This window comes from Cyprinodon variegatus, unplaced genomic scaffold (assembly GCF_000732505.1).
Source record: "Cyprinodon variegatus isolate N-32 unplaced genomic scaffold, C_variegatus-1.0 Scaffold444, whole genome shotgun sequence".
NCBI classification, from domain to species: domain Eukaryota; kingdom Metazoa; phylum Chordata; class Actinopteri; order Cyprinodontiformes; family Cyprinodontidae; genus Cyprinodon; species Cyprinodon variegatus.
This window is the reverse complement of record NW_015150897.1, coordinates 38,236-62,196: the sequence shown is the minus strand read 5'-3', so window position 1 is coordinate 62,196 and position 23,961 is coordinate 38,236. Positions and strand designations below refer to the sequence as shown.

At 36.8% G+C, this 23,961-nt stretch overlaps 1 protein-coding gene across 2 annotated transcripts; it reads left to right on the top strand.

The window, feature by feature from the left end:
- The first annotated feature begins 855 nt into the window (after positions 1-855).
- On the top strand, positions 856-21,503 carry LOC107093748 (synaptosomal-associated protein 23-like). 2 transcript variants are annotated; one of them, XM_015388996.1, is made up of 8 exons: positions 856-981; positions 7,816-7,930; positions 11,336-11,377; positions 12,464-12,512; positions 15,869-15,986; positions 16,481-16,648; positions 17,914-18,058; positions 19,218-21,503. In XM_015388996.1, exons 2-8 carry the CDS (start codon positions 7,874-7,876, stop codon positions 19,278-19,280), a joined length of 642 nt encoding a protein of 213 aa, XP_015244482.1. In that variant the 5' UTR covers positions 856-981; positions 7,816-7,873; the 3' UTR covers positions 19,281-21,503. The 2 variants fall into 2 exon arrangements, with proteins under 2 accessions (XP_015244482.1, XP_015244481.1); XM_015388995.1 differs by having other exon boundaries at positions 981-1,172.
- The last annotated feature ends 2,458 nt before the right edge of the window (positions 21,504-23,961 follow it).

Here is a 23,961-nt window from a genome sequence, read left to right as displayed (position 1 = left end):
TGTGTTATTGCTGAATAATGCATGCTATGTAGACTCTATAAAAGTTAAATGTGCAAAGAAGGCGAGTCATCATTCAGGCACTATGGGCAGCTTTGAAGCATGATTTGTCTAAACTTAAGGCTGTAAATGGATGTTTTTACCATTAGTATTTAGTTGTAAGTAGGACAGCCATACTGTAGTTAAAGAGATACAAAGCTGATACTCATGCTGGCTTTTCGCCAAGTATCTGCAGTCACCTTGAAAATGGGTTTTGTGGTTTAAAGCATAAATTGGGAATAACACAGCAGAGTCAGAGCTAGAGGCTCCGGTTTCAGAGCATCTGAGAACCACTATGAAAAAATATCTGGTGTTTTAATGTAAAAATACCCAAAGGAGAAGATGGGGGGAGGAGGGGGAGGTCCGGGTGAAGGGTAAATGCTGCACTCATGTGGGCAAACTGAGCAGTGCCTTTTTTTACCCTCGAGTCGAGGCAACAAGAGATGCCTGCCATCATGTGCTGCGTTTAAGTGTCTATTGTATATACGGATTGTAAAGTGTTTTATATTTGATATAAATAAATATACATATATATATGTAAATAAACTGTATAAAACTATATATAAATATAGCTTTAAGCTTAGAAAAAACTGTACATTTCAAATAAGCACCCTCAACAATGAGCATCTATAATTTTATATGGAAGTCGTTGAAAACAAATGGCAATGAATTGATACTATAGAGTTAGACAAAAACCAAAAAAAAAATCAATATTTTCGAATGAAGCGTAGACTCTTTAAACCGTATTCATGTCTATGTCGCACACCAGTGAAAGCGAATGTATCTGAGGGTATTAGATTTTCCGACGACACACAAACGCATCAGCAGACTTTCACGTTCGTTCATACCACAGAACTGAACGGAGCCAGTGAAGGAATTCAGGAGTGACCAGCGCCAAGTTTACATACCTCAAAGAAGGAGGAGTTTCCCCTCACCTGGTTAACAGTAAGTCTTGACTACCTTGTCAAATATCTGGTCATTTTATTTCTCCTTTAGGCGTAGTTTGGGTGTCGTTAGAAAGTTGACAGGGAAGCGGAACTAGCGAGCTAGCTGGACGTTAGCTAGCTTACAAGTTTCTCCCTCTTCTACGGATCTACCGCAGAATACATGAGAAACACCGCAACGTTTTAAACAATGTAAGACAAATCTTGTTCGTTTGTTTCTGTACTTTACCGAAAACTATTGTGTCTTCAAAGTTTGTTTGGTGGAGTTAAGTTTGTACCTAGTTGGGTGTGTTTTGACTGTGTTCTAGCTAGTTTTAGAGCCGTTTGGTTAATATTCTCCCATCTATTGTCACCTGTTTCTTCATGTGGGACGTACGTGTTTATCAGGTGCTTTGATACCTCGTGGTCTCAGTTTAAATGTTACAGTGGTTATGATTAACAAGCCCTGTTTACCGGTGGGTAAGTATATCTGTGTCATCTGCAAACTGGGAAATAAAACGTCCAGTCTGGGACTTTTCAGCATGATGTCATAGGTCACATATAGATGAGTGTTCATAACAGTTACCAGCCCTAATGAATGGCTTCAAATACTTTTATGAAAAAACAATAAGTTATTTCTTTAGTGTGAGGGGTTTAAAAAGATGGAGAATGGGAATGCTTTGTAAAAAGTTGTTAGCAACGTGACCAGAATAAGAAAATACGTCACTTAAAGTTCATCAGTGAGATCTTGAGGAACAGGTTTGGGCAGAAGAACTAGAAAATGCGTTTCCCTGTTGAGGTTATTGTTTTCTATCTACTCTCTTGGTGGTGCAGTGAGGATCTACATACAGCATGAGTGGGTATGTCTGTAAGACTTATTTATTTTTTTCCTCCTCCTGTGTTTGCTAATTTGTTAAATCAAGTTGTGACCAAACAAACCCCAAAAACATTTATCCCTGCTTGGTTTATGTGTAACCTGTTTTTGGAGACTAATGCTCCTTGAAAATAGAAGGAAAGCATTATATTGGTCTTTAAATGATCATTACATTACCAATAAACATAAGAGTATATTTACAAATTGTAATTTAGCAAACCTCTATTGATGCTTGTTTATATTTCTTGTTTATCTACGTTACAGGTAGAATCCACATTTGTTAGTCCCATGTTTGACCCACTTTTATACAAAAGATACTAATGAATAAAATAATTTTGTTTTATTTAAAACATTCCTCTGTTTCTAGAGAAATATTTTCTATGGTTGTTGCAATGTTATCTATAATGGTTGTTTATTGCTATTTGTAGCTAACTTTATATATAGATTTAAGCAAATGTATGGAACCAACACATGATGAATCTATTATTTTTAGGTTATCGTGATTGGGCAGAATGTAGACCCTTTTTTGAATTGGTTTGATTTGTTTTTAAAGAGTGAAATAGGTATAACTCAAATATTGTCTTTAAAGATGTGCCTTTATTTTATACAGCATGGGTGTCATTTTTCACGTCCATATAACCATATTTGTTTTTCCGGTTAGTGGATTAAAAGTATTGTAGCCTTTCACATTCAGCAAACAGGTTTTGGAAGCAATCTCTTTGCTGCTTTTATATATAAAAAAAAACATAGTTCAGTATTTAAAATATAGCATGTTGGTTAGGTCATATAAAAGACAATGTGTTCTAGGATATTTTGAAAACTGCATCGTTTTGATAAGAAATCCTGCTTCTCATTGAAGTATTTCCCAAATTATTGTTTTTAGATTACAAGTAAAATGTGGCCTTTTTGGAACCAGCTGATCAGCAGTGTGTAGCAGTTAGGTAGAGGACAGTAGGTGCCATCTTAAGAAAAAAAAAAATAGAGAAAAATCTACCTCAGTGGCACTTTCTTATTGACTTTCTAACTAAACAACCCTTAAGCCTTTAAAACAGCTTAACAGACAATGTCAATGTCGAAACTATTTTTACAAACTTTACTTATCCTGTCATTGCTCATCAGTTTTAGACAATGCTCCATATCTGTATCCTCTTCATTAGAAGTAGGCTGATACAGATATGGTGAAAATCCAGGAGACTGCTACTCAGTCTTAAAAATATAGTTTGATGTTGGTGTTTTCCGGATCTGGATGAGTGGAAAACTTTTCACACTTCTGTTTCCAGAATTTATTACCTCTCATTATTTAAATTAGGGGCATCCAACATGGATTTCTGATTATAATGTGGCAGTCACTCCTAGCCCTGGCTCTTTATTAATAAAAAAAACAGATCTGTCAAGGCTTATAAATAAAAATAAAAAACTTTTTTACAAACAAATTTTCACTTACACTAGCAGGATAAAGGAGTTGTTTGGTTTGTTCCATTCTGCAGTTTTGTTGTAACGTAGCAAGCTAGGTAAAATAAAAAAAATCATTAGTCTACATGTTCTTTTTCCATAAACGAGGACTGTTATTGATTTGTTCTCACCCACCAGCCCAATGACCAAGCATACTTTGGGGTTCTAAACAAACTTGAATTGGCAAAAGTGAAGCAAAAATGGACCTTTGGATTCTAAAGGTCGCTGACCCTTTGGTGGATAAAAAACACTAGTTAACATTTTTATCATTCTGTATAGGATTTCTTCAATCATACGAAACTTTGTTTAAACCAACAGATTGCATTAGTGTTCTCGGAATAGCATCCGCTTAATAATGAAAGTAACAGAAATGTCTTTGTTTCAAACCCTTTATTTGCAGCACTTAACTGTTTAGCTTCAGGTTTTCCAAATACTCAAGCATTTAATGATACTTGTGTCATGTATTTATCTACAAAGCTTTAAATCCCACACAGGATTGTTGGTGGTTGATTTTAGTGTGCATAAGAAACAGACTGTTGTTAAAGTAGGAAAAGGATGAGAACCAGAGATATTTACCCAAGGCAAAACTTAAGAGGATAGTATTTTTTATTATAAATTAATACTTTTTATGTCAGACTTAATTCTGTCATTAAATCTTCAATTGAACTGGTTTTGACAGCCCTATTAATGTTTAGTTTCTCTTTTACCTCCTTATAAACCTTCACTCACTCTTATAGGCGTAAACCTCCATCTGTGTTGTGCCAAATGTAATGATCTGTCAGGAAAGAGCTATTTTTTATAAAAACATGTGCCCTTTAATATATAAATGTAAGCTTACAGCATTGAATCAGTGAGCTGCCTGCTAAGCAGACTACCCATTTTTCCACCTCATTTCCCGCCTGCTGTAGGTTTGACAAGGAAACTAAAGTCCTGGAGCTATTTGCAAAACAGGAAAATGTCACTTGAACCTTTTGCAGAGGAGCTGACAAGAGAGGAAGAGAAGCAATAGTGGATAAAGCTGTACTTCCTTTATGTTATCTAAAAACTTCAGTGTCGGAACAAAAACAAAAAAACCCGAACTGGGTGTTTATGATTGACTGACTGATTCTTGTCCCTCGACAGAACGATCAACGCTCTAAATCTTCATTTATCTTTTGCTAAGCTGAGGCTGGTGTTGAGCCAGTCTTATAATCGTAACTGTCCTACTAAAACGGTATCTTTATGATTGTATCATTACACAGTGCAAACAGAATTATTAAGCATTGCCTCAAAACGAAATGACGCCACACCCTTTAAACCACCCACACAACTAAACCATGTTTACAGCAGCTTGCCTTGTAGTTAGCAGGCTTGAGGCCTGGAACTTGCCTTTAAACTTCTCTGCTAATACCCGATAAAAAACAAAAGTACAATTCTAGTAAAACTAATGAGCCTAAAATTAGATCAGTACTTGCTGATGTAGTCCTGGCTTCTTGATACATACTCATAGCTGCTTCTCTGTTGTGCTGAGATCATGACATCTAATGCCAACACTGTGCCATCTAATGCTGATCATTAGTTAAGTCACTAACCTGTCGGGTGTGGCACTTTAGTAGTTTAAGAGAGTTTGCATAATTTAAAGGTTTCTCAAGCACTATTACAGCAACCAAAGATGCATCTGATTTGCATTTTATTGTCATGTAGCGATGCTTTTCTATAGTTAGCTGATATGCAAACGGTTTTTCAGAATAAAAGCAAACAAACATGGTCCTAGAGTAACACAGCTGGGGTTTGAAATCCCAGACATACAGAAACTATATAGTTTATTCATTTTAGCTCAGTGTGGTGAGAGATATGTTTTATCGGTTCATTTTTTTACAGTGCTAAGAAGCTGAAGTTTGTAGGTGTTATATTTTTGTTTAATTTCAGGTTTTAATAATTGATTTTGTGTGAAAGGTATACAGGAATTCTAAAACAGACTATATTTGGGTTAATCTGCATTTCCTCCCTGAACCTGTATCTAGAAGCCCCTATGGTTGTCATTACTGGCACTGAGCAGTAGCCCGCTGTTGTTGACCTAAAGGTGCTTGCAACACTAGATGTGTTACATAAATTGATAAACTTTTAACCTATACACCACAACTGATGTGATCTTCTAAAGTAGTGAAACAAAAAATTCCTAAAAAGACGAACATGCCAAAAACAATTCTGCATTGTGGAGAGTTAAAGTGAAGACAAGCAAATGCAGCTGAGTTCATGTATAATTAAACCTGAACAGCTCACACTGGGAGATATCACAACATTGGCCATGTTTCTAACTATTGATCTTCCTCAAAGGAAATATTCTGTTAGCAGTTTGTATGAATTGCTTATATTTTGTTCTGTACACATTTCCATTTACATATTCGAGTATGATCATTAAGTTCAATCGCATTATAGTTATGTCTCTTTAAACCCCTACTGTTTGCTGTTATGCAACATCTTTATCAAAATGCTGCAGAGCTTTGACTGAACTCCTCCCCCACTACAAAAGTAGCCACCTTCACAGGCGCTGACATCTTGTGCTAGTCTGATGAATGTGTAAACAAGTCTACATAGTAGAGGTCTGAGTGATATTAAAACGGCCAAAAAAAGTTATGGTGCAACTCTGGAAAAAAAGCTTTTCCTGCTTTTTTGTTTTGTGTATTCGAATAATACATTGTTAAGTAGAGGTTTGTTGCTAGTATTTACATAAAAAATGTATAAGAGAATATCAATAATAGTTACAGTACAGATGGGTAGCAGTAAAAGGTTTCCTATATAAGATCATAATCGACAACAGAATGTCAGTCACCACAATCCGGAAAGGACTGCATGTAGACAAGGATTATTAGGATTCTGTATTTCAGGTGCTTTAAGCTACACATATAGGTAATATTTAGTCTATTGGATGGCCTATAACCGTGCATAACACTGATACCCAGTGCGCATTTTACTGGCTGAGATGATACAGTCTGCCAAGTGTGATGCAATGTGTACTAATAAAATTGAAAATTACTAAAAACTTGAGTTAATTGTAACAAGAATTGTTATCAGTTTCCACATAGAGGTTGTTGTAGCTGCTATTTTTTTTGCAGCGTAAAAATTTTCTTTGTTTGTTATAACTTTCAGGTACATTGCAGCAAACATTAGTCTACCTACACTGCATCCACAAGGTTCTGCATCTCTAAGCCTGCAGAAAGTGGGAAGTCTCTTGCTTTGTTTAGGTTTTGCATTTTTCTTTCCCTCTCAAATATAGAGAAACTAAACATGCTATGATTCATTTGGTTCTCTCAAATATGTTCTTGAATTTGTTCCCTACATTAAGGGTAAAACAATAGCATATTGTATATCTATGATGAGTCATTTATTAGAAGCAAACATCACACTGAACATGATATGCAGATGTGCAATAGGACTGTGTAATGAATCAATATCTATCTCAATTAAAAACACTCAAAATCAATATAAAATGTGTCCGATGTATTTTTAAAGATCTTTTTGAGCTCTGATCCAGAACCACACCGTATTCTGATAGGTTGAGACAGAAAAAGGATTTAGTCACTCAGTCTATCATGCAAAATAGGCAGGGTTGAAGGTAGAGCTGACCTGTTTGTTTATTTTTAAGGTTAAGGGTTACATTTAAATACATTTAAATTTGTAAACTAAACAATAATCAATAATTATTCATCAATGTCATATAAAAGGCTTTAATCTTGATGCATTCTTTATAGCCATATTACACAGCCCTAGTGCCAGGTTCTAACCATATCAGTAGAGGGGATGGGTAACAGCTAATTGAGCCATGTTTCTACATTGTGTTTTGATCCCTTGTCCTTAACAATTGATAAATGCAATCAAAAATTAAAGTTAGTCAACAGAGGATCTTGGTTATAGGTACTGGTTTGGAGCGAATGGATTTGTAACATAAGCTAATACTTGCAGGATGTAGTTAAAAGTCCTTTTTAATAGGCTTTAACAAGTGTCATCAGGTTTATCGCAGGAATGTGGAATTCTTAAAATATAATTTCTTACTGTCCAGAAGTTATTTGCTTGGCAGTAAAAATGTATTTGTGATGTGTTGTGAATTTCTAGTTACTACTTTGGGGAAAGGTAATTTACCTCTTCCCAATTGGTAGAGCTCAACACTTTGCTCACTCTGACACTTGTTCTGGTAACTCTCATGGAGGACTTCAAATTTTCCATCAGAGCGTAATGGAAACTTTCAGTGGCTGTAAAACTGTAACCTTTAAAACCAAATGTATAATTTGATACTGTCAACCAAACTATGCTGGAGAGTCGCAGTCTGGAGGTGTTACTTCTGTTTTTCTCTTTTAGATAAACCTTTTAGTTGAATAACCCGTGGTGAATATTATCAACAATAGGTTGTTGTGTTGTTGATTTATATTTTGCTCTCCATATTCTCGCTTTTCTAGAGTTCACGGTCTCTTTGGTTTTCTATATGTAAAACGTGAAGGTTTAATAGTAAAGTTTTTCTGGGTCTCTGTTGACTAACTGATTTCTCTATTTCAGGCCACAACATATTGAGCTCGGGGCCACCGGCGGAGCTGCTAAACAGGAGAGCACCAACATGGACGACATGACCGTGGAGCAAATGGCTGTCAGAGCCAACCAGCTGACTGATGAGGTACTGAGTAAAGGACAATGCAGTGTGTTTTCTTATTGTCTGTTTCTCTCTGAGCAAATGTTAGACTTTTCTTAAACTAAATGAAACCTAAAAAATTCCAGAGTCTCACACTATGGAACACAGTTGCATTAAATCAGTTCATTTTGGCTACGTTCACACTGCAGCCTGAAGTGACCCAAATACAATTTTTTTTTTGCCCATCTGCGACCTGGATCTGATCTTTTCATGGCTGTCTGAACAACACAGATCTGATTTTTTCCAATGCCACCCAGGCCACTTGGCTACGTGGTCCTGAATCCGATACGAATCTGATCTTTTTAAATGCGACCTGTGTTTGAACGACCTGAACGTCATTATTAAACGACAAAGGTCACTATATTGCGTCTTGCTACGCAGAAGCGGCAAGAAAAACAACAATGGCAGATGATGATGCGGAGCGCAGTATTTATGTTTAACCATATTGAAAAAATTTAGTTTTTATGGTTGGGAAAGACCGCTAGATGCGCGCCGGCACTACCATCCATGTTTACTTCTGTAAACACAGAGCACGCTGGCCTGTGACGTCATTGTGTCCTCTACTGCGCATGCGGGACACTTGCGTTGTATGACTGCAGTTCACACAGGAGATCACATACAAGTTGTAAATATTTGGAAATATGAACGGGAACGTAAAAAAATCGGATTTCACAAAAAAATCGGAATTGAGCATCAAGGCCTGCAGTGTGAATGTTGCCTTTGGTTAGATCAGACTGAGGCAATTGGACACATGAGTGTCTGTAAAAAAAAATCCTTTACAGTTCTTCTGTGTTGTCTTTAAGTTAACAAGGTAATTGCATGTAGGTAAATGAGAAGAAAATGAAGTTTCCAAATTGAAATACGCAGACTGAAAAATACTGAGTGCATGCCTTTTTTTTTTATTGCCGTACCATCTAAAGCCCATTTCATGTACATGTATTGGGTTTTTTTTTAAAGTATATTTTGTATGTGAAAACAAGGGCCTATCTAGGGAATAATCAAACCACTTTTGCATCTACACTAACTGGGAATCCCACAAGCTACAGTACAAAAGTCATAATCAGTAAACGGGTAATTCATTTTAGAAGCCAACCATTTTTTTCTCTAAATAAAAAGAATGAAGAATAATGTAGCAGGAGAATATTAATATGTAAAGCAGTTTATCCTCTGAAGTACCAGCATTAAAAATAGAAAGCATGTATCCATAGAAATGGGTACGTGATTTCTATGAAGGTTAAAACAGTCCACAAGCTTAGCAGTTTAAACAAATGTTCATTTCATGAGTGTATGCAAAACCAAAAGCAGTCCTAAGCTTGCTCTTTGATGGAGGTTCCTCTTTTTAAAGTTTGAAAAACTATGACTTCATCATAGATTAAACAAAAAAGATAATTGTATTATGAAATAATGCTTTCCGCCATAACTCACTAATAACAAACACGGCAAGGAGAAATGGTAGATTGAAGAGATCTAAATCAAAAACCCAAAGGATGTAAGACAGGGTGCCTGATTTACTCTGTTACACCGCTGACATGTCACTACTCTCTAAACTTTGACTGTTGTCAGCTTTATCTGCTTCTTTTTCCTGAAGATAGTTTAATCAACACTGCAGGGCACCTTATTATCAGCATATCAACTAAATGCTTAGCTTAAACATGTTTTGGTCATAAAGCTCTCTTGTTTTTCTCAGCTGTGTTCGTGTCCTATTGTTTGTGTTCTAACTAAACCTGCAGTTTTCTTTCTGCCTTCTTCTTCTTCCTTGTGCTGCTGCCTGGTTGATTAAGGAGATCACTCTGGGCACAAGGCATGGGAACGTCCCTCTGCTTATTCTGCTTACTGCTCTGACTTTGGGTAACTGCCCATACTTTAAACACACAAAGCATGGCTGACTGTGTATAAGGACGTTTTGTAAAAGTTTAACCCTTAAATGTGGTTGTGATTTTTTTTTTTTAGTGCAGCTTTTGGTATCAAATCGTATTTCACAAACATATGTTTCCATTAAAGGCAGTGGATTCAAATTAGCAGAGTAAAACTAAATGTACCGTATACAAGATTTAGCACTACAGCACAATCTGGAAACTTTGGCAGCAACTGCCGTTTTTAGGCTTTATTTGCCATGTTCACAGACTGCAAAAGAAATAATGTAATGTCATCCGAATGAGGGATGTTCTGGCTTAGTCAACAGAAACCTGGCTGAGCCCAACACACCCTGATAGCTCATTTGTGTTTGTCTGTTTCTCAACTCATTCATGAATGGATCCAGAGGAAACATTACAGAGAAATTGGGAATCTGCTCCATCCTTTCTGCTGTTAATGATTATTGTTTGTAACTGTACAGTCTTGTGCTTCAGTTATTGGACTCTCTGCAGTATTTACTATTAATAGACTCATAAAGGGTGCAGCTTACCTGGACTGGCTGCATTCCTTTGTCTCTTTGCATATTTGTTTTTTGTTTTTTCACTTTTGTGTGGACGTTACATCGTCAAAAAGGAATCAAACTCATTGAATTTCATATTTTCATATAATATGGCATTTTCTTAGAGCATTTTTCAGTTCTAGATGACTTTGAGAAATATATTTATTCAGATTTTTTCTGAAACTAATTGTTAAAATGTTCTATCCTTTAATCCCTTTGTCCGTTTGTCTGTTACCTGTCCTTCAATCTGTTTTTCAATCTGTTTTCTACGCATCCACTAGTGTCTATCCTACTTTCCATCTTTCAGTTACTTTATCCATCAATGTTTGTCCATTACCCATCTAGTTGTCCTTCCATACATATTTGTTGATCCATCCTTGTATAACTCAAAAAGTTTGAATTTTAAAACAAAACATTCAAACTCTATCATAGATCCAACCAATTATTGATAACAGTGTACCTGATTCATCTTTTATTCTTTAAAAAACAGAAAAAATCTCACATTTACATTGTACCTCAATTCATCTTCCTTGATATAAAAAACATGTAATTCATAAAAAGATTTTATGTCTGAAGTTTGTCAGTATTTAAAAAAAAAAGATGTTTGCCTTACATTATTTGCTTTGATTCAGTAGCTGGTATTCTACAGGATTAGTCAATTGACAAATTCTGAATGCTAATGGGAATATTTTGAAAACCATGTTTGAAATAAGAGCATTTTAGTGTCTAAATTCATGTGAGACTCAAGCTGTTACATACCAAGTATACTATATTTTAAAGTAGTTTGAATCATTTCTTTTTTTAATCTGATCGGTGTTACATGTTTAGTGTTTAGTAACACGATTTGTCCTCATACTTACAGATGCACCGATTAGATCTTAGTTGGCTGGAACCAGTTTCCATTTGCCTGCAGATTATTTTCAGATTGTATTTCTTTTCTTTTTTAACTTATTCTTACTATATTTTCTCCTTCACAGTCACTGGAAAGCACAAGGAGGATGCTACAGCTGGCAGAGGAGGTGAGTCTATTGACATTTTCGTTCTCACTCACTAAAGATGATTTCATTAAATCAGCTGTTGTTTTATGGACTGAAATGGTCTAAATGTCAAACTCACAAAAATTGCTGTTATCCATTTTAAAGCTTAAAATTAGAGAAGTTATTTTGGCAATGTCAGATTATCTTTTTTAGTTATTTAAGATATCACTAGCTGTAATTAATTCTGCGTTGCATTTAAAGAGGAACACAGTTTTTTTTTTTTACATTGGGCCCTTGATTTTATGTTATTCCATCATGTTCTACTCACCCATATGAGTTTTGTGTCATTTGGAGCCGTTCTGAAGATATTCCATTAGTTTATATCCAAGTAACATCTTCCTATGGGCAACGACTTGAAGGCACAAACTAAACTGTTCATAATTTATTCTTTATGGTACGCCAGCATTCAGAACATGTAGGTAAATCACTGTCCCCCAGACATCAGCGGTTATATTTTTTATATTTATATTTTTCTAAAACAAAGTGGAGTGTGTATGACGTCATCCGTGCGCCAGACTGGAGTTGTGACAGACAGCCCGGGCCACAGGCGTCTACGCTCTACCCCTTCTATTCATTCTAGCTAATCTGAATCGTTCAATTCCATTTGGAGAGCGAGATCCTCTGTGGTAGCAGCACTAGACATCTTCCAGGCATGTGAGGAAAACTAGCATCAGTTCAGCGGACAGGATGAATGAACGGTAGCCGGCGCGCGCGGATGACATCATACAAACTCTGTTTTGTTTAAAAAAAATATATAAATATAAAAAAAAAACACGGATGTCTGGGGGACAGTGATTGGCCTACATGTTATGAATGGTGGCGTACCATAAAGAATAAATTATGAACAGTTTAGTTTGTGCCTTCAAGTCGTTGCCCATAGGAAGACGTTACTTGGATATAAAGGAATATCTTCAGAACGGCTCCAAATGACACAAAACTCCTATGGGTGAGTAGAACATGATGGAATAACGTAAAATCAAGGAGCCAATGTAAAAAAAAAACAAAAAAGAAAACCCCGGCATTCCCCTTTGAGGTTTTTTTTACATTAATTGTTGTGTTTGCTTTTAGAGCCAACAGACTGGCAACAAAACCATGGAGATGCTTGACCATCAAGGAGGTAAATTCACAACATGAGCTCAGCGTTTCATTGTCTGATAAATGTTTTTTTTGTTTTTTTAAATGTAGCCTATAAGCAATTTTTTATTGATAATGGAGATGGTAAATTTTTTCATTTTTGTTCTTTTTATTTTATCTGTTGTTGTTATCTGTTTTTTACCTAGACCAATAATACTAATAAATGTAGCAGAGGAAATTATAGATATTCCATAATCTATGGCTAATGTATAAGTCTTTACAATCCGAAACCTCCATGGTGCAAAGTGAAGGCAATATGTGGAGTGATAATAGAGCCATGATTTAAATTAATTTCAGAAATCAAGAAGTATGTGCACAAGATTTGTGTACCGGTATGTATATATAATTTTTTATTTTATTTTTTCAAAATTACACAGGTTAAAAAGTACACACCGTTACACAACTCTTTTTAAGTTTAAATATTTCTTAGCAATTTATACACAGATGTACCTCTGTGGCCCAAAACAAGGTCCAGGTATGATTCTTGCTGGATGGTTCACTTTGCTTCAACAGTATTGATGTCATGTCCAGAGGTGGGATCCTGCTCTGATTTAAGTTTGTTGGCAATCCGTTGATTTTGATTGTTCAACCCACCTCATGCTATCCTTTAGCTGACAACTAAACAGGTTCTCAGAGCGATTCTGCCACATCACTGCTTTATCAACCATTAGATGATTCTTAGCTGTCGGTTCCACTGGAAGTGAAAGTGGCATGTTTGCTCCATGGTGTGGCTTCTTCAGTCTCAGCTGTTTGCAGCAATTCTAGACAATCAGAGTGATTCCACTGAAACTCTTCTATTTTCGCCTGTTGCTGCTTTTAATCCACGTCACTCTGGAGCAGGGCAGATTTTTAAGACAGGAATTCAATCAAGTAAAGGCAAAGCTGATCCAATTGAGTTTACAAGTAAAAGACGTCATATGCAGAATATGAGTGTCATTTTCTGGACTTTTCTGTAAAGAAATATTATGTTTATACAGTTTATTTATAGTTGGAATAAATATGAGCATTAAATTAGAAAAGTAACTGAAAAAACTAAATATTTAAACTGAACTCAACTTATTCAAGTTGGAAGAAGAAAGTCATACAGTGATCAAATAAAGAGCAGGCAAGAGAGACACTGGTAGAAATGGTTTAATAAGCGTTGCTGTTTTATTGCTCTAACTAGAGCCTATAGGTACAGTACTACAGTGCAGTGATGCAGTTCTGACATGATCAGAGTTTAAACGCAGAGATTCCCTCTGCTTTAAAAAAGATCGATCCCAGTGGAATTTGGTGTCTGTAAAAAGTAACGGCGAAACTGGAGTGCAGCGAGTTCGCATCGCTTCCACATCCAATGGAAACCAGAGGTTAGGTTTTAAAGATGCATCTTGATTTCTTAAAACATCCTTCTGGTCATTTTGATTTAATGGCTCAAACATTCGCATCTCGGCATAAAACCTTGGAAACCTGAAGAAATTTGGCTGGTCAGTGTAGAGACCAGTTAATTTTGGCCAGGCTCTAATGTACTGATCTTGAAATGAGCTTATCCTTCTTGGTCCATACTGTCTTCCTCCTCCTGAATACTACAACTCACATCAGCAGCTGATAGTTAATGATGCTCCCTGGGGTATTCCTAATACCCCATTTACACTACCCTTGAAAAACTGATCCATGCCGAGACCAGTCTGAGCTCGGATCAGTTAACCAGGCCGAGCTTGGATCTGACGACCGTTTACAAATCACGCTATCTCGGTTCCTCGACTCCTCGCCTCCTAGTGACGATCTGCGGTATTGAAGGAGGAAATCAAGCAGTTGGTGGCGGTAATGCACCAAAAGTTGTTTGCCAACGGCCATAAAACACAAGAAGACGAAGAGGAAGAGACTCAAGCAAATCAAAATGGCGGCGCCCATCACATTCAGAAAGTTATGCTTGATTATTTTTGCTGTATGGCGTCACCACCAAGGTCGCACCATGCTCTTTTGTAGCAATTATTTAAAATGTTGCGCGGAGAAGATTTCGATTGTTGTTTATAGTTGTTCTTCTTCTTCTTCTGTTTTGTGTTGGTTGGCAAACAACTTCCGGAGGCGCATTACCGCCAACTACTGGAATGGAGTGTGGATCGGGATGTGCAGCCAGATGGAGATGACGCGTTCTGCTCATGCGCTCTTGTTATCAGAGAACCGAGCCAGGGAAAAACCGAGCCGAGCCCACCTCTGGAACTGGTCTGCAGTTAGCGCGGTCCGGTTGTGTCTAACTCGGTTCAGTTCAGTTTGCTTTCCATTTACACACGATAAGTTATCTCAGTTACTGAGCTTGGCACGGTTTTTCAAGGGTAGTGTAAATGGGGTAAAAGCATCCAACCCAGTTTAGAAGATGTGGTCTGATGGTTGGAACTCATATGGGTTCTAACAGAACATTTAGCTCAATAACTTATCAGAACTAGTTCTAAAATGGGTAACGCTAAACCGGGCCAACCCTAAGTTGATACTCTGTGGTGTAGATTGGACAAATGTCAGGATATGATGGCTGGAGGTTTCTTCCTATTAGAGGGTAGTTTCTCCTCACCAGTCGCATTCTTGGTTTGAGTGATGGCTGTAGAATGAAAAACCAATGGAAGGCAACGTCTACTTTGACCACTTGCTCATCCAGAAGGAGCAAGTCCTGCAAAGACAATGACTCAATGCAATGAGCTGGATTTTGTAAGATTACTAAGACTTTCTCCAACTCACAAAATCTTAGAATACCATGTAAGTTCATAACATTTTGAATATATTGTATTGTACATGTATTACACCTAAAACAGTCCTCTGCAATAAGAATAATTCACAGCCTAAAACTGCAGAGATGGTAGACTTGTTTTTACTGTGCAGCCTTAGTCTTATGCCAAGAAGTTAAAAGTCTACGAAGGTGTGTGATTTCTCTGCACATTGCTCAAGGTCGCATAAACAAATCGAACAGCGAGGGGTTTATTTATTCATTTATGTCAGAGTTTTATGTATTTCTTTCATCCGAAGTAGTTTTTACTCGATAGATTTCAACCTCTGCACCCTTGTGTTGTTTTGCAAATCTGCTCTGCTGCTTTTAAGAGACGAATCCTTAAAGGTTCTATTGGCAGTTAATGTTTTTTATTTGCTCATATATATATTAATTTTTAATAATTAGTTGACCAAACTTATTGTTTTTGTACTTCCTGCAGTATTTCTTTTAATCTAGTATTTTTAACAGTATTTTTTCAAATCTAAAATAGATTTATAGATGTAACAGACTCATCTCATAGTTGTAGTTTTCTTTTAAAGTGACGACAAAGAACGTTTATTTAAATGATGTGAGAAATGAAATTCTGGCTTGATGTTCTTTAGAGCAACTGAGGAATGTGGATAAAGGCATGGACCAGATCAACCAGGACATGAGACAAGCTGAGAAACACCTGACCGACCTGTCCAAATGCTGCGGCCTGTGTATCTGCCCCTGCGACAGGTAACCGCTCCCCTCTGCATCCCCTTTGACTGTATTTATAACCCCATGTTCATCAGTGTTCCTGCTCCTACAAAAATGCTAAAACATTGCATGCAACACAACACGTCAACACATTGCTTTCATGTTTAAAATCTCTTTAAACACATCTGTGGGTCTATTTTTCATTAAGTCTTTTTCAAATGTTGGTAAAAGCAGAGATCTACTCACCATTTATCATAAATTAGCTCGGGAAATGTGTGTTCTTAGGAAGTAATAACTGTGAAGTGTTTGAATATTGTGCATTTGATCCTAAACGTGGATAAAATCTTTTTGAAATGCTTTCACTTTGGAAATGAAGATACTTTGATTATCAAGACATCAGGTAGGGAATCTTTTAACCTGATTCTTCAATTAAACAGCGTCATAGATTAGTTGAACTTGCTTAGAAAAAGCTATTTAACCTTTGTCTAATGTAGCTGAAATATTGACCTGGACTTGTTTTGTTTTTCTTCCAGGGTGTCGTCCATTGAGAACGACTCACGCTACAAACGCACATGGGGCACGGGTGAGGTGGAAGGCGAAGGAAGAGATTCAAAAGTTGTCTCAAGGCAGCCTTCAGGTGTTCGCAATGGCCAAGCCCCCCAGGTCAACGCCCCGCAGCCATCAGGCCCATACATCAATAGGTAGAGCATGGATCGTTTCCTTTTTATAAGAACTCCTAACTATTACTATTTACTGTTTTAAAATATGCGTAATCTGTTATAGAATAAAGTCTGAAAGCGGTGTTTATTCTGATAATCCTAAACAAATCTCAATGTCAGCACTGATGTCTCCTGATCGGTAGATGGAGTCAGCCTATATGTAAGATTGATGCTTAGCATGAATTCAACCTTAGCTGTTGAAGAACGCTTTAATTAGTCATGTAATGGTGGCAGAAAGGACAAGTTCAGCCCCAAACCCAACAATCCTGATTAAATATATTAAAGTTGTAGGGAAATCATATTTAAATGTCAAATCATTCTGGCTTAAATAAAAATAAATGTGCTCTGTATTAGACTATATTGTACCAAAATTTAGAAAATTTTTATTTAAAAAAAATCCTTTCTTAAAATCTGTCGTTTTTTGTTTTGTTTTTGTTATTTTATGCAGGCTCGTTATTTATACATCAGCTTAACCTTAACCTAAATTCGACCAATCATATATCAACGTTCATCTGTCAATCTAATGTTTTCGGTCATGGCATCTTGATTCATATGTCGCAGCTAATATACGCAACGGTTGAAATTAGAATCATTTCCTTTCCCATTGAGTTGCGTCCCAGTGTTCACTGGGATGGACGTCTGTGTCTTCAGCAGGCGTAGAGCTAACAGAACTGGCAGCGTTGCGAGGCAAGGGCTCAAACATTTACGGCTAGAAGCCTTCTAACCCAAACCAAGCTTCTGCCGCCCTGGCGTCCTCTTCCACAACATCTTTGTCCTCGCTTTCCTCCTCTAAATAAAAAAATGGATAACGGAGGAGACTCATCCACAACCTCAGACACAAATATCTCCTCCTCTTGCATGTTTCCGCTCTCCATAGCGTTCCTTGACAGTGTTGTTTCTAAGTCACCAATTTAGTGCTACTTGGTCCCAATGGAATTTCCCATTGGGAACCTACTAGCACTAAGTTGCTAACTGGTTAGCAAGACGCTTCTGACAAACTGGCCACAATAAAACTAGCTTGCAAACCTTCCGCCACAACAATCACGCCCCCTTGATAATCAACCAATCACATTCACTTTATTTACTCGTGTAAAGTCGGGAGAATTCGGAAATGCAGCGGTTGGAACGGCCGCTTCCCTACGACTTTAGGGATTGTTATTGTAAAGTGAAAGTGTTAAAAGGTTAAATCAATAAATACCTTTAAAAAAGCGTTGGATAGATAAAGTAATCGTTTTCTGGTTTTTCAGAGTAACTAATGATGCAAGAGAGGATGAAATGGAGGACAACCTTCAGGCAGTCGGCGGCATCATCGGTAACCTGAAAGACATGGCGCTGAATATGGGCAACGAGATCGACAAACAGAATGTCGTGATTGATCGCATCAACGATAAGGTGAGTCTGATAACAGATAATAAGGCCTAGATCAGGCAAAATTCAGTTGGTTTTTTTTCTTTTTCTTGTTCTTGTTCCAAAGATTGTGAAGAAGGCAGCCTTTAGAGTTTTATCTACAGCTGACAAAGTCAAAATCACATTGGCAGGTCATCAATATTTCAAAACTCAATGTTTGTATCGTTGGATAGAAACGAAATGGAAAAAAATCCCATCTCTGGTGGAGACCCTGCATCCCCTGGGTCAAGTCAGAATCCAAGGGCACACAAAAATGATGAATTAATTTGGCAGTCAGTCAGAGCAGGCCACCATGACAGATCTAAAGGGCTTCAGTCTGAATCTGGATCTCCTCCAGTGGTCCAACCAAACCCCTGAACATGGCGAGTCCCACAGCTCAATAAAGGAGCAGCTAGGAGTTGCTTTCCATCTAGTTATTTGTGTGGTGTTTTGTTTTTTTCTTAAAAAAAAAAAAAATCATTAAAGGTGCTCTTAAGCATTAAACAATCTTAAAAAAATGTTTTTTTTGGAAGGTTTTTAAGATTATATAAAATCTTATTTGAAATGCAAATTAATACTGAATGGAAAAAGTTCTGTTCTTCCTTATAGTTCATTATAAGTTGCAGTAGTGGTTTGTGATGTAGATCATTCCTACCTTGCACCAACATGTCAGTGACCCTATTTTCCCCATAAACAATAAGCATTTTGCGGCACATCTTTTATGGCACTTAAAAAGATGTTGCAAGACTTGGTATGAAAATATTTTCCCACTTGTTCATGATTTCCATATATTTCTCTTTTTTTTTTTCTTCTTTTCTAAGAATTAAAGTGCGTAAAAGTACTGCAGGTCCTTTAATAGCCGTGGTAGTTACAGTATAAATCCAACAGAAAAAAATAAATATTTGCAAGATTATCCAGATTTATTGATCAAAAGATGTTTCCTAAATCTTTATCTGGCTGCACTTAAAGTAATGAAATGGAAATACATTCTGCATTTATGGACTGGAAAGAGTGAAGTTTAATATTTCTGGGTCTTTGAGTATCTACATAACATTTAAGGATATTAATTATACATATACTTTCTGGTACATTACATTTTTTCATCTGTAAGATGATAGTTTGTCTGTATCTGTTTTTTTTTTAACCCATTTCCCGTTTCCCTCAGGCGGACATGAACAAACTGCGCATCGACGAGGCAAACCAGCGAGCCAACAAGCTCATCAAATAGACAAGGAATCTATCTGCTAATCTTATACATCCACTTTGAGCCTATTTTGCAACACACATGCACATTGTATATGTCTGCACCTGCACAAACACACCAAGATAGAAAACAAAAAAAAAGGAAATTGGGTTTAAAGACATTTTCCCAGCAGTGTGCCTTTGACACAGTCTGCTACTCATTGTTAATAGCTTATGCAGGAGCATCTGAAGCAGTGTGGGAATCAGAAACTGAACCAAAGAGGAAGTGACTGACCACTCATCGCTGCTGTTTGATACCAAATATCCACCAGGCCTGTGGCAGCTTAACATCCACCGTGAGGGAAGGAGCTCAGGTCGTCAGCTTTCCCCACTATCTGTGTGTGTGCTGTGAAATAAACGGCCAAGGTCACTGATCCCCGCTGAAAACTGTAGTTAAGAGATCTAACAGGAAAAGTCAATTAGAAATATAGCACTCGAATCCAAGGTTAAATATGTAATAAAGTTCAATGTGTGGCATATTGTTTTCATCTGAAACCTCTATTTAATTAACAGCCAAGCAGACATGGTTGGAGAATTAAGCTGTCTAGTTTAACTTGGTTCCCATGTTGTGTTTGCCGTTTCAGATGCGCAGGTGTACCCCAATGAAACGTCTATAGAGCAGCATTCATTTCATTCAGAAAGTGACCCTCAAAACACAGTGTGGTTTATTCCACTTTCAACCATTATAACAAACGTCCTTATGCTCCTTTTGTTTTATTTGGTAAAGACTATACTAATCACTCGGTATGCAGTCATTCGATATAGATAAAAAAAATATATAAGATTTAGCTAAAACATACTTTCAAATATATAACTTGTGTAACGAGTGTCACTTTCTGACTTGAATGATTAGAAATACCCCTTTGATGAAACAATGCTTCATTGAGATGCACCTGTAAATGCTATTTCAAAGAACCATTTGAATCCCAAATGTGCCTTTTGGAGTGAATCAGAACAAATCTTTTCATGCTGGAATTAAAAACCTTTCCTATAAATACGTCAGATGCTTCAGATTGAGGGAGACTTGAGGTTTTTGTATAAATATGACTATATCCTGTGAGAAGCATTACATACAAATCACTCATTAATTTATTTGTTCCTAAAGCATTTAGTCTAATATCAACACTGAATCTGGGGAAAGGATGACAGGATGTTCCATTAAACCATCCGCTGTCTTACATTTATCTTTAGGTTTTTTTTTGTTTTGTTTTTTATAGGTTTTCTTCTTAGATTACAGTGTTGATGTAAATATGAAATATTCTGTAACTGTTTATCTGCCTGTTATTCTCTCAATCCAACATTTTTTCATCTTGGTAAATATTTATCACTTTCAGATACAAAATAACAAACTCCTTCATAAATCAGTTAAATCAATAAACTTCCCTCCATGTTCTGTAATCCCACCATCTGTAAACATAAAAAAACAAATGTTCAGTCCTGAAGCACATTTGTAATTTATATATATTGTTTTTTCTCCTGTCATTTGGGCATTGTTTCTGTTTTAGGGGATATTATGTAGCTTAGTGAGACTTGCCGTTTTTTTTTTTTTTTTAAGGTATATGATGATATAATCCCAAATACTGTGTTGTAACAGTCGTATTACTGAAGCTCCCGTCTTTCTTTTTTAGCAGACAGCTGCAGTAAATGTTCCACCTCACCATAAAATGCATCATCTTAATATTTCTTTGTCTAACAGCTAGGCTGAGGAATTACAGCTGGCAGCAGGACGCATGGATATACACAGCATGTAAATGAGTTAATTAAGGGGTAAAGGCCGAATGTATCTGCTGGTTCCTGTCATGTTCTCACTGGGTACAGAGCGGCTAATGATGGTAGCGCCGAACCTGTTTCCCATCAACATCTTCTGGCTTATTTGTTATGAAAAACAGACAATGGTTTGGCTGCAGGCAGGCGCCTGCGTTTGTAAAGGTCGACATTGACTTGTTTAGTGCTTTGTGAGGATATAAGCGATCATCTTCAGCCTGTTAATGTTAAATTAACATCTAATTAGTCTATAACTGCCTTGCAGCCATCTCTTCTTCGTGTCACCAACAGCTACTGGAATGTAAAGCAACATTTGTTTATTTTTAATGTGTATGCAGCTTGACTTTGGAAAACATTGACTGTTTAAAATGTGTTTCATCTCTTTTTTTCCCCTTTCTGTCCCTATCCAACTGTTTATACTCAATAAACTAAACTCTGAAGTTCATTTTAATGCACATTTCTTGAGTTATAAGCAAATGTTGAATAATGTAGGTATTTAGATTGGAGTGGGAGGACTTTTTCCACATTCCGTCATGAAGCAAACGTAAATGCTGGTGTGTTGTAGTACACACAGAATACAACACACCTATCTAATGGACCGACATGTGGAAGGGCGTTAAGAAAAGGGATATATGATATATATATATATATACCGGTATATATATATATATTTTTTTTTTGTATAAAACAGGCGTACTCATGTACACATGAGTTCTCCTTTGTGTAATATGACCTCAAACCTAAAAACATGTCTTATTAATCAGACAAGTAACAAATAAGACGTTTATCACAGCTCACCTAAAGCAATCTGTTCACAGTACAACAGCTTCACACTTCAGTGATTTGGTGTTTAAGAAAGAGTTACAATAAAACTATGGAAAAAAAAATCTAGTTTTTATAGTTTTAGAGTTTCTAGTCTTTTCCACGTGTGAAAAAGAGAGCAGATCTGGAAAGTGAGTGTGGTGAGACCTGAATCAAACGTGAGACAACAAGTTAGAAAACGGACACTAAGCCCTTTATTTGTCACATGGTAGTAGTAGCATCATGGTGTGGGGATGAGTTTCTCCGGCAGGAACTGGGAAGCTTGTCAGAGCCGATGGGAGGAGAGATGGAGCCACATTCCTGTTGATCACGTAAGAAAATATTTAAGGCGGCAAGATACATGTAAATTGTGTATGCAGGTATGTGGTATGTGCTCCTTGGACTGATTATGGACATGCCTGGTTGGGAGGTTTGTCCTCCAGCAGGACACAACCTTAGACATGTATCATATGTGTAAGAGTGTCATAGTCTAATTCCAGACTGAAATCCAGAGGAGAATCTGGAGAAAGACCTGAAAAGTTGATGTTCACAAATATTACCTGAGCTGGGACCAATTTTGCAAAAAAGAATCAGCAAAACGATTTAATATTTAGACACTGTCCAATGAGAGGTGCTAATTTAACTGCAGCAAAATGTGTTGCAAAGAACTGAAGAATAGAGGCTGACCACAAACCCACTTTGATGCCATGCATCCCTTTGTTTAGGTCGATCACATAGAAGTCATTCTTTTTTTTTTCTCCTGAAAAGCGTGTTGACACATACTAAGCACTGCTAGAGAAATGCTTCTACATAAAAAAGTCAAAAAAAGCCAATGCTTTCTGGATATTAGTTTTAAACTTTATTCTCAAAATGTATACTGATGTTTTCTCTGAACATTTGTTGGGTATTTTACATAGCTGGATAGTACAAAATGCAGATTAAAAACGACCAAACAGAAATGGCACAGAGGGTAAGGAGTGGATGGAAGTGTGAGAGTAGAAGTGTCACATTCTGAGATAATTTAGATGTAGACTAATAAAAAAAACTGAATAAATATAATATGCAACTATTTCAAACCATTTTCTGGTGCATGTTTTTTTGTACAAATTTCAAGTTGTCACCGTCTGTGAGAAGAATAGATAATAGATCAATAAATCAGTACTTCATTGCTGTAAAGAGAGATCATTAAATCTCCATTGAGTTGAACGGTGTGGCTTATATTTCTAAACATGGCTTTGATTGAGGTCACTTGAGTATTGGCTCAGAGATGGAGCCTCAAGTAAAAGGCAGGGTGACAGTGTGAGACTGCATTAGTGCCACCACACTGACTCCTATGGCTTTTATACTCTAGAATGGTTTGAATGTATTAATTATATTTCCTCATGATGTATTGCTCTACTGTGAAAATTCCCCCTCCTACGTTCACATAACCACGTTCCCTCACACTGCTGCGCTATGATCCATTCCTCTCTTGTAAAGTAGTTTATTATTAAACTTACATAAGCGACAGCCCCTGGTTTGAACTCTGTATTCCTATTATTTGACTCTTAAGATCCTGATTGTCTTTTTGCATCTAGTAAATAAAATCTAGCCAGTTAGATGATGTAGTAATTTACACCCATTCAGTCGTTTTACGTCTTCAATCAGACATTTTTGGGGGTTTTCAACTTTACTTGAACAGTTTACTATGCCACAAACCCTACAATCATCTTTCCAACCCACAGCATGATACTGGTATTACTGTGTTTTGAATATAGGATTTCTGTGACTGTGGGAGGTGGGCAGCACTGATTAGGTTTTTTTTTTTTATTCCTGTTCATTTGATCGGACTTAATTTAGGACATTTGTTGTTTTCAAATGCTACCAGAAAGTATTAACTTACAGGTTCTATGGTGCCTGAACCTCCCTAAAAAATAATATAATTAAATATCAAACCTCGTCTATCATATTTTAAATTTATAAACTCAGGCTTCCCAATTTACCAACAGGTTCAGTTGTTCTCTGTTTAATCCCTGCATCATTTTAAAGCTACAGTGTGTAACTTTTAGCGACATCTAGCGGTCAGACTGCAGCAACATGAATATCTCCCCCCCACCGCTTCT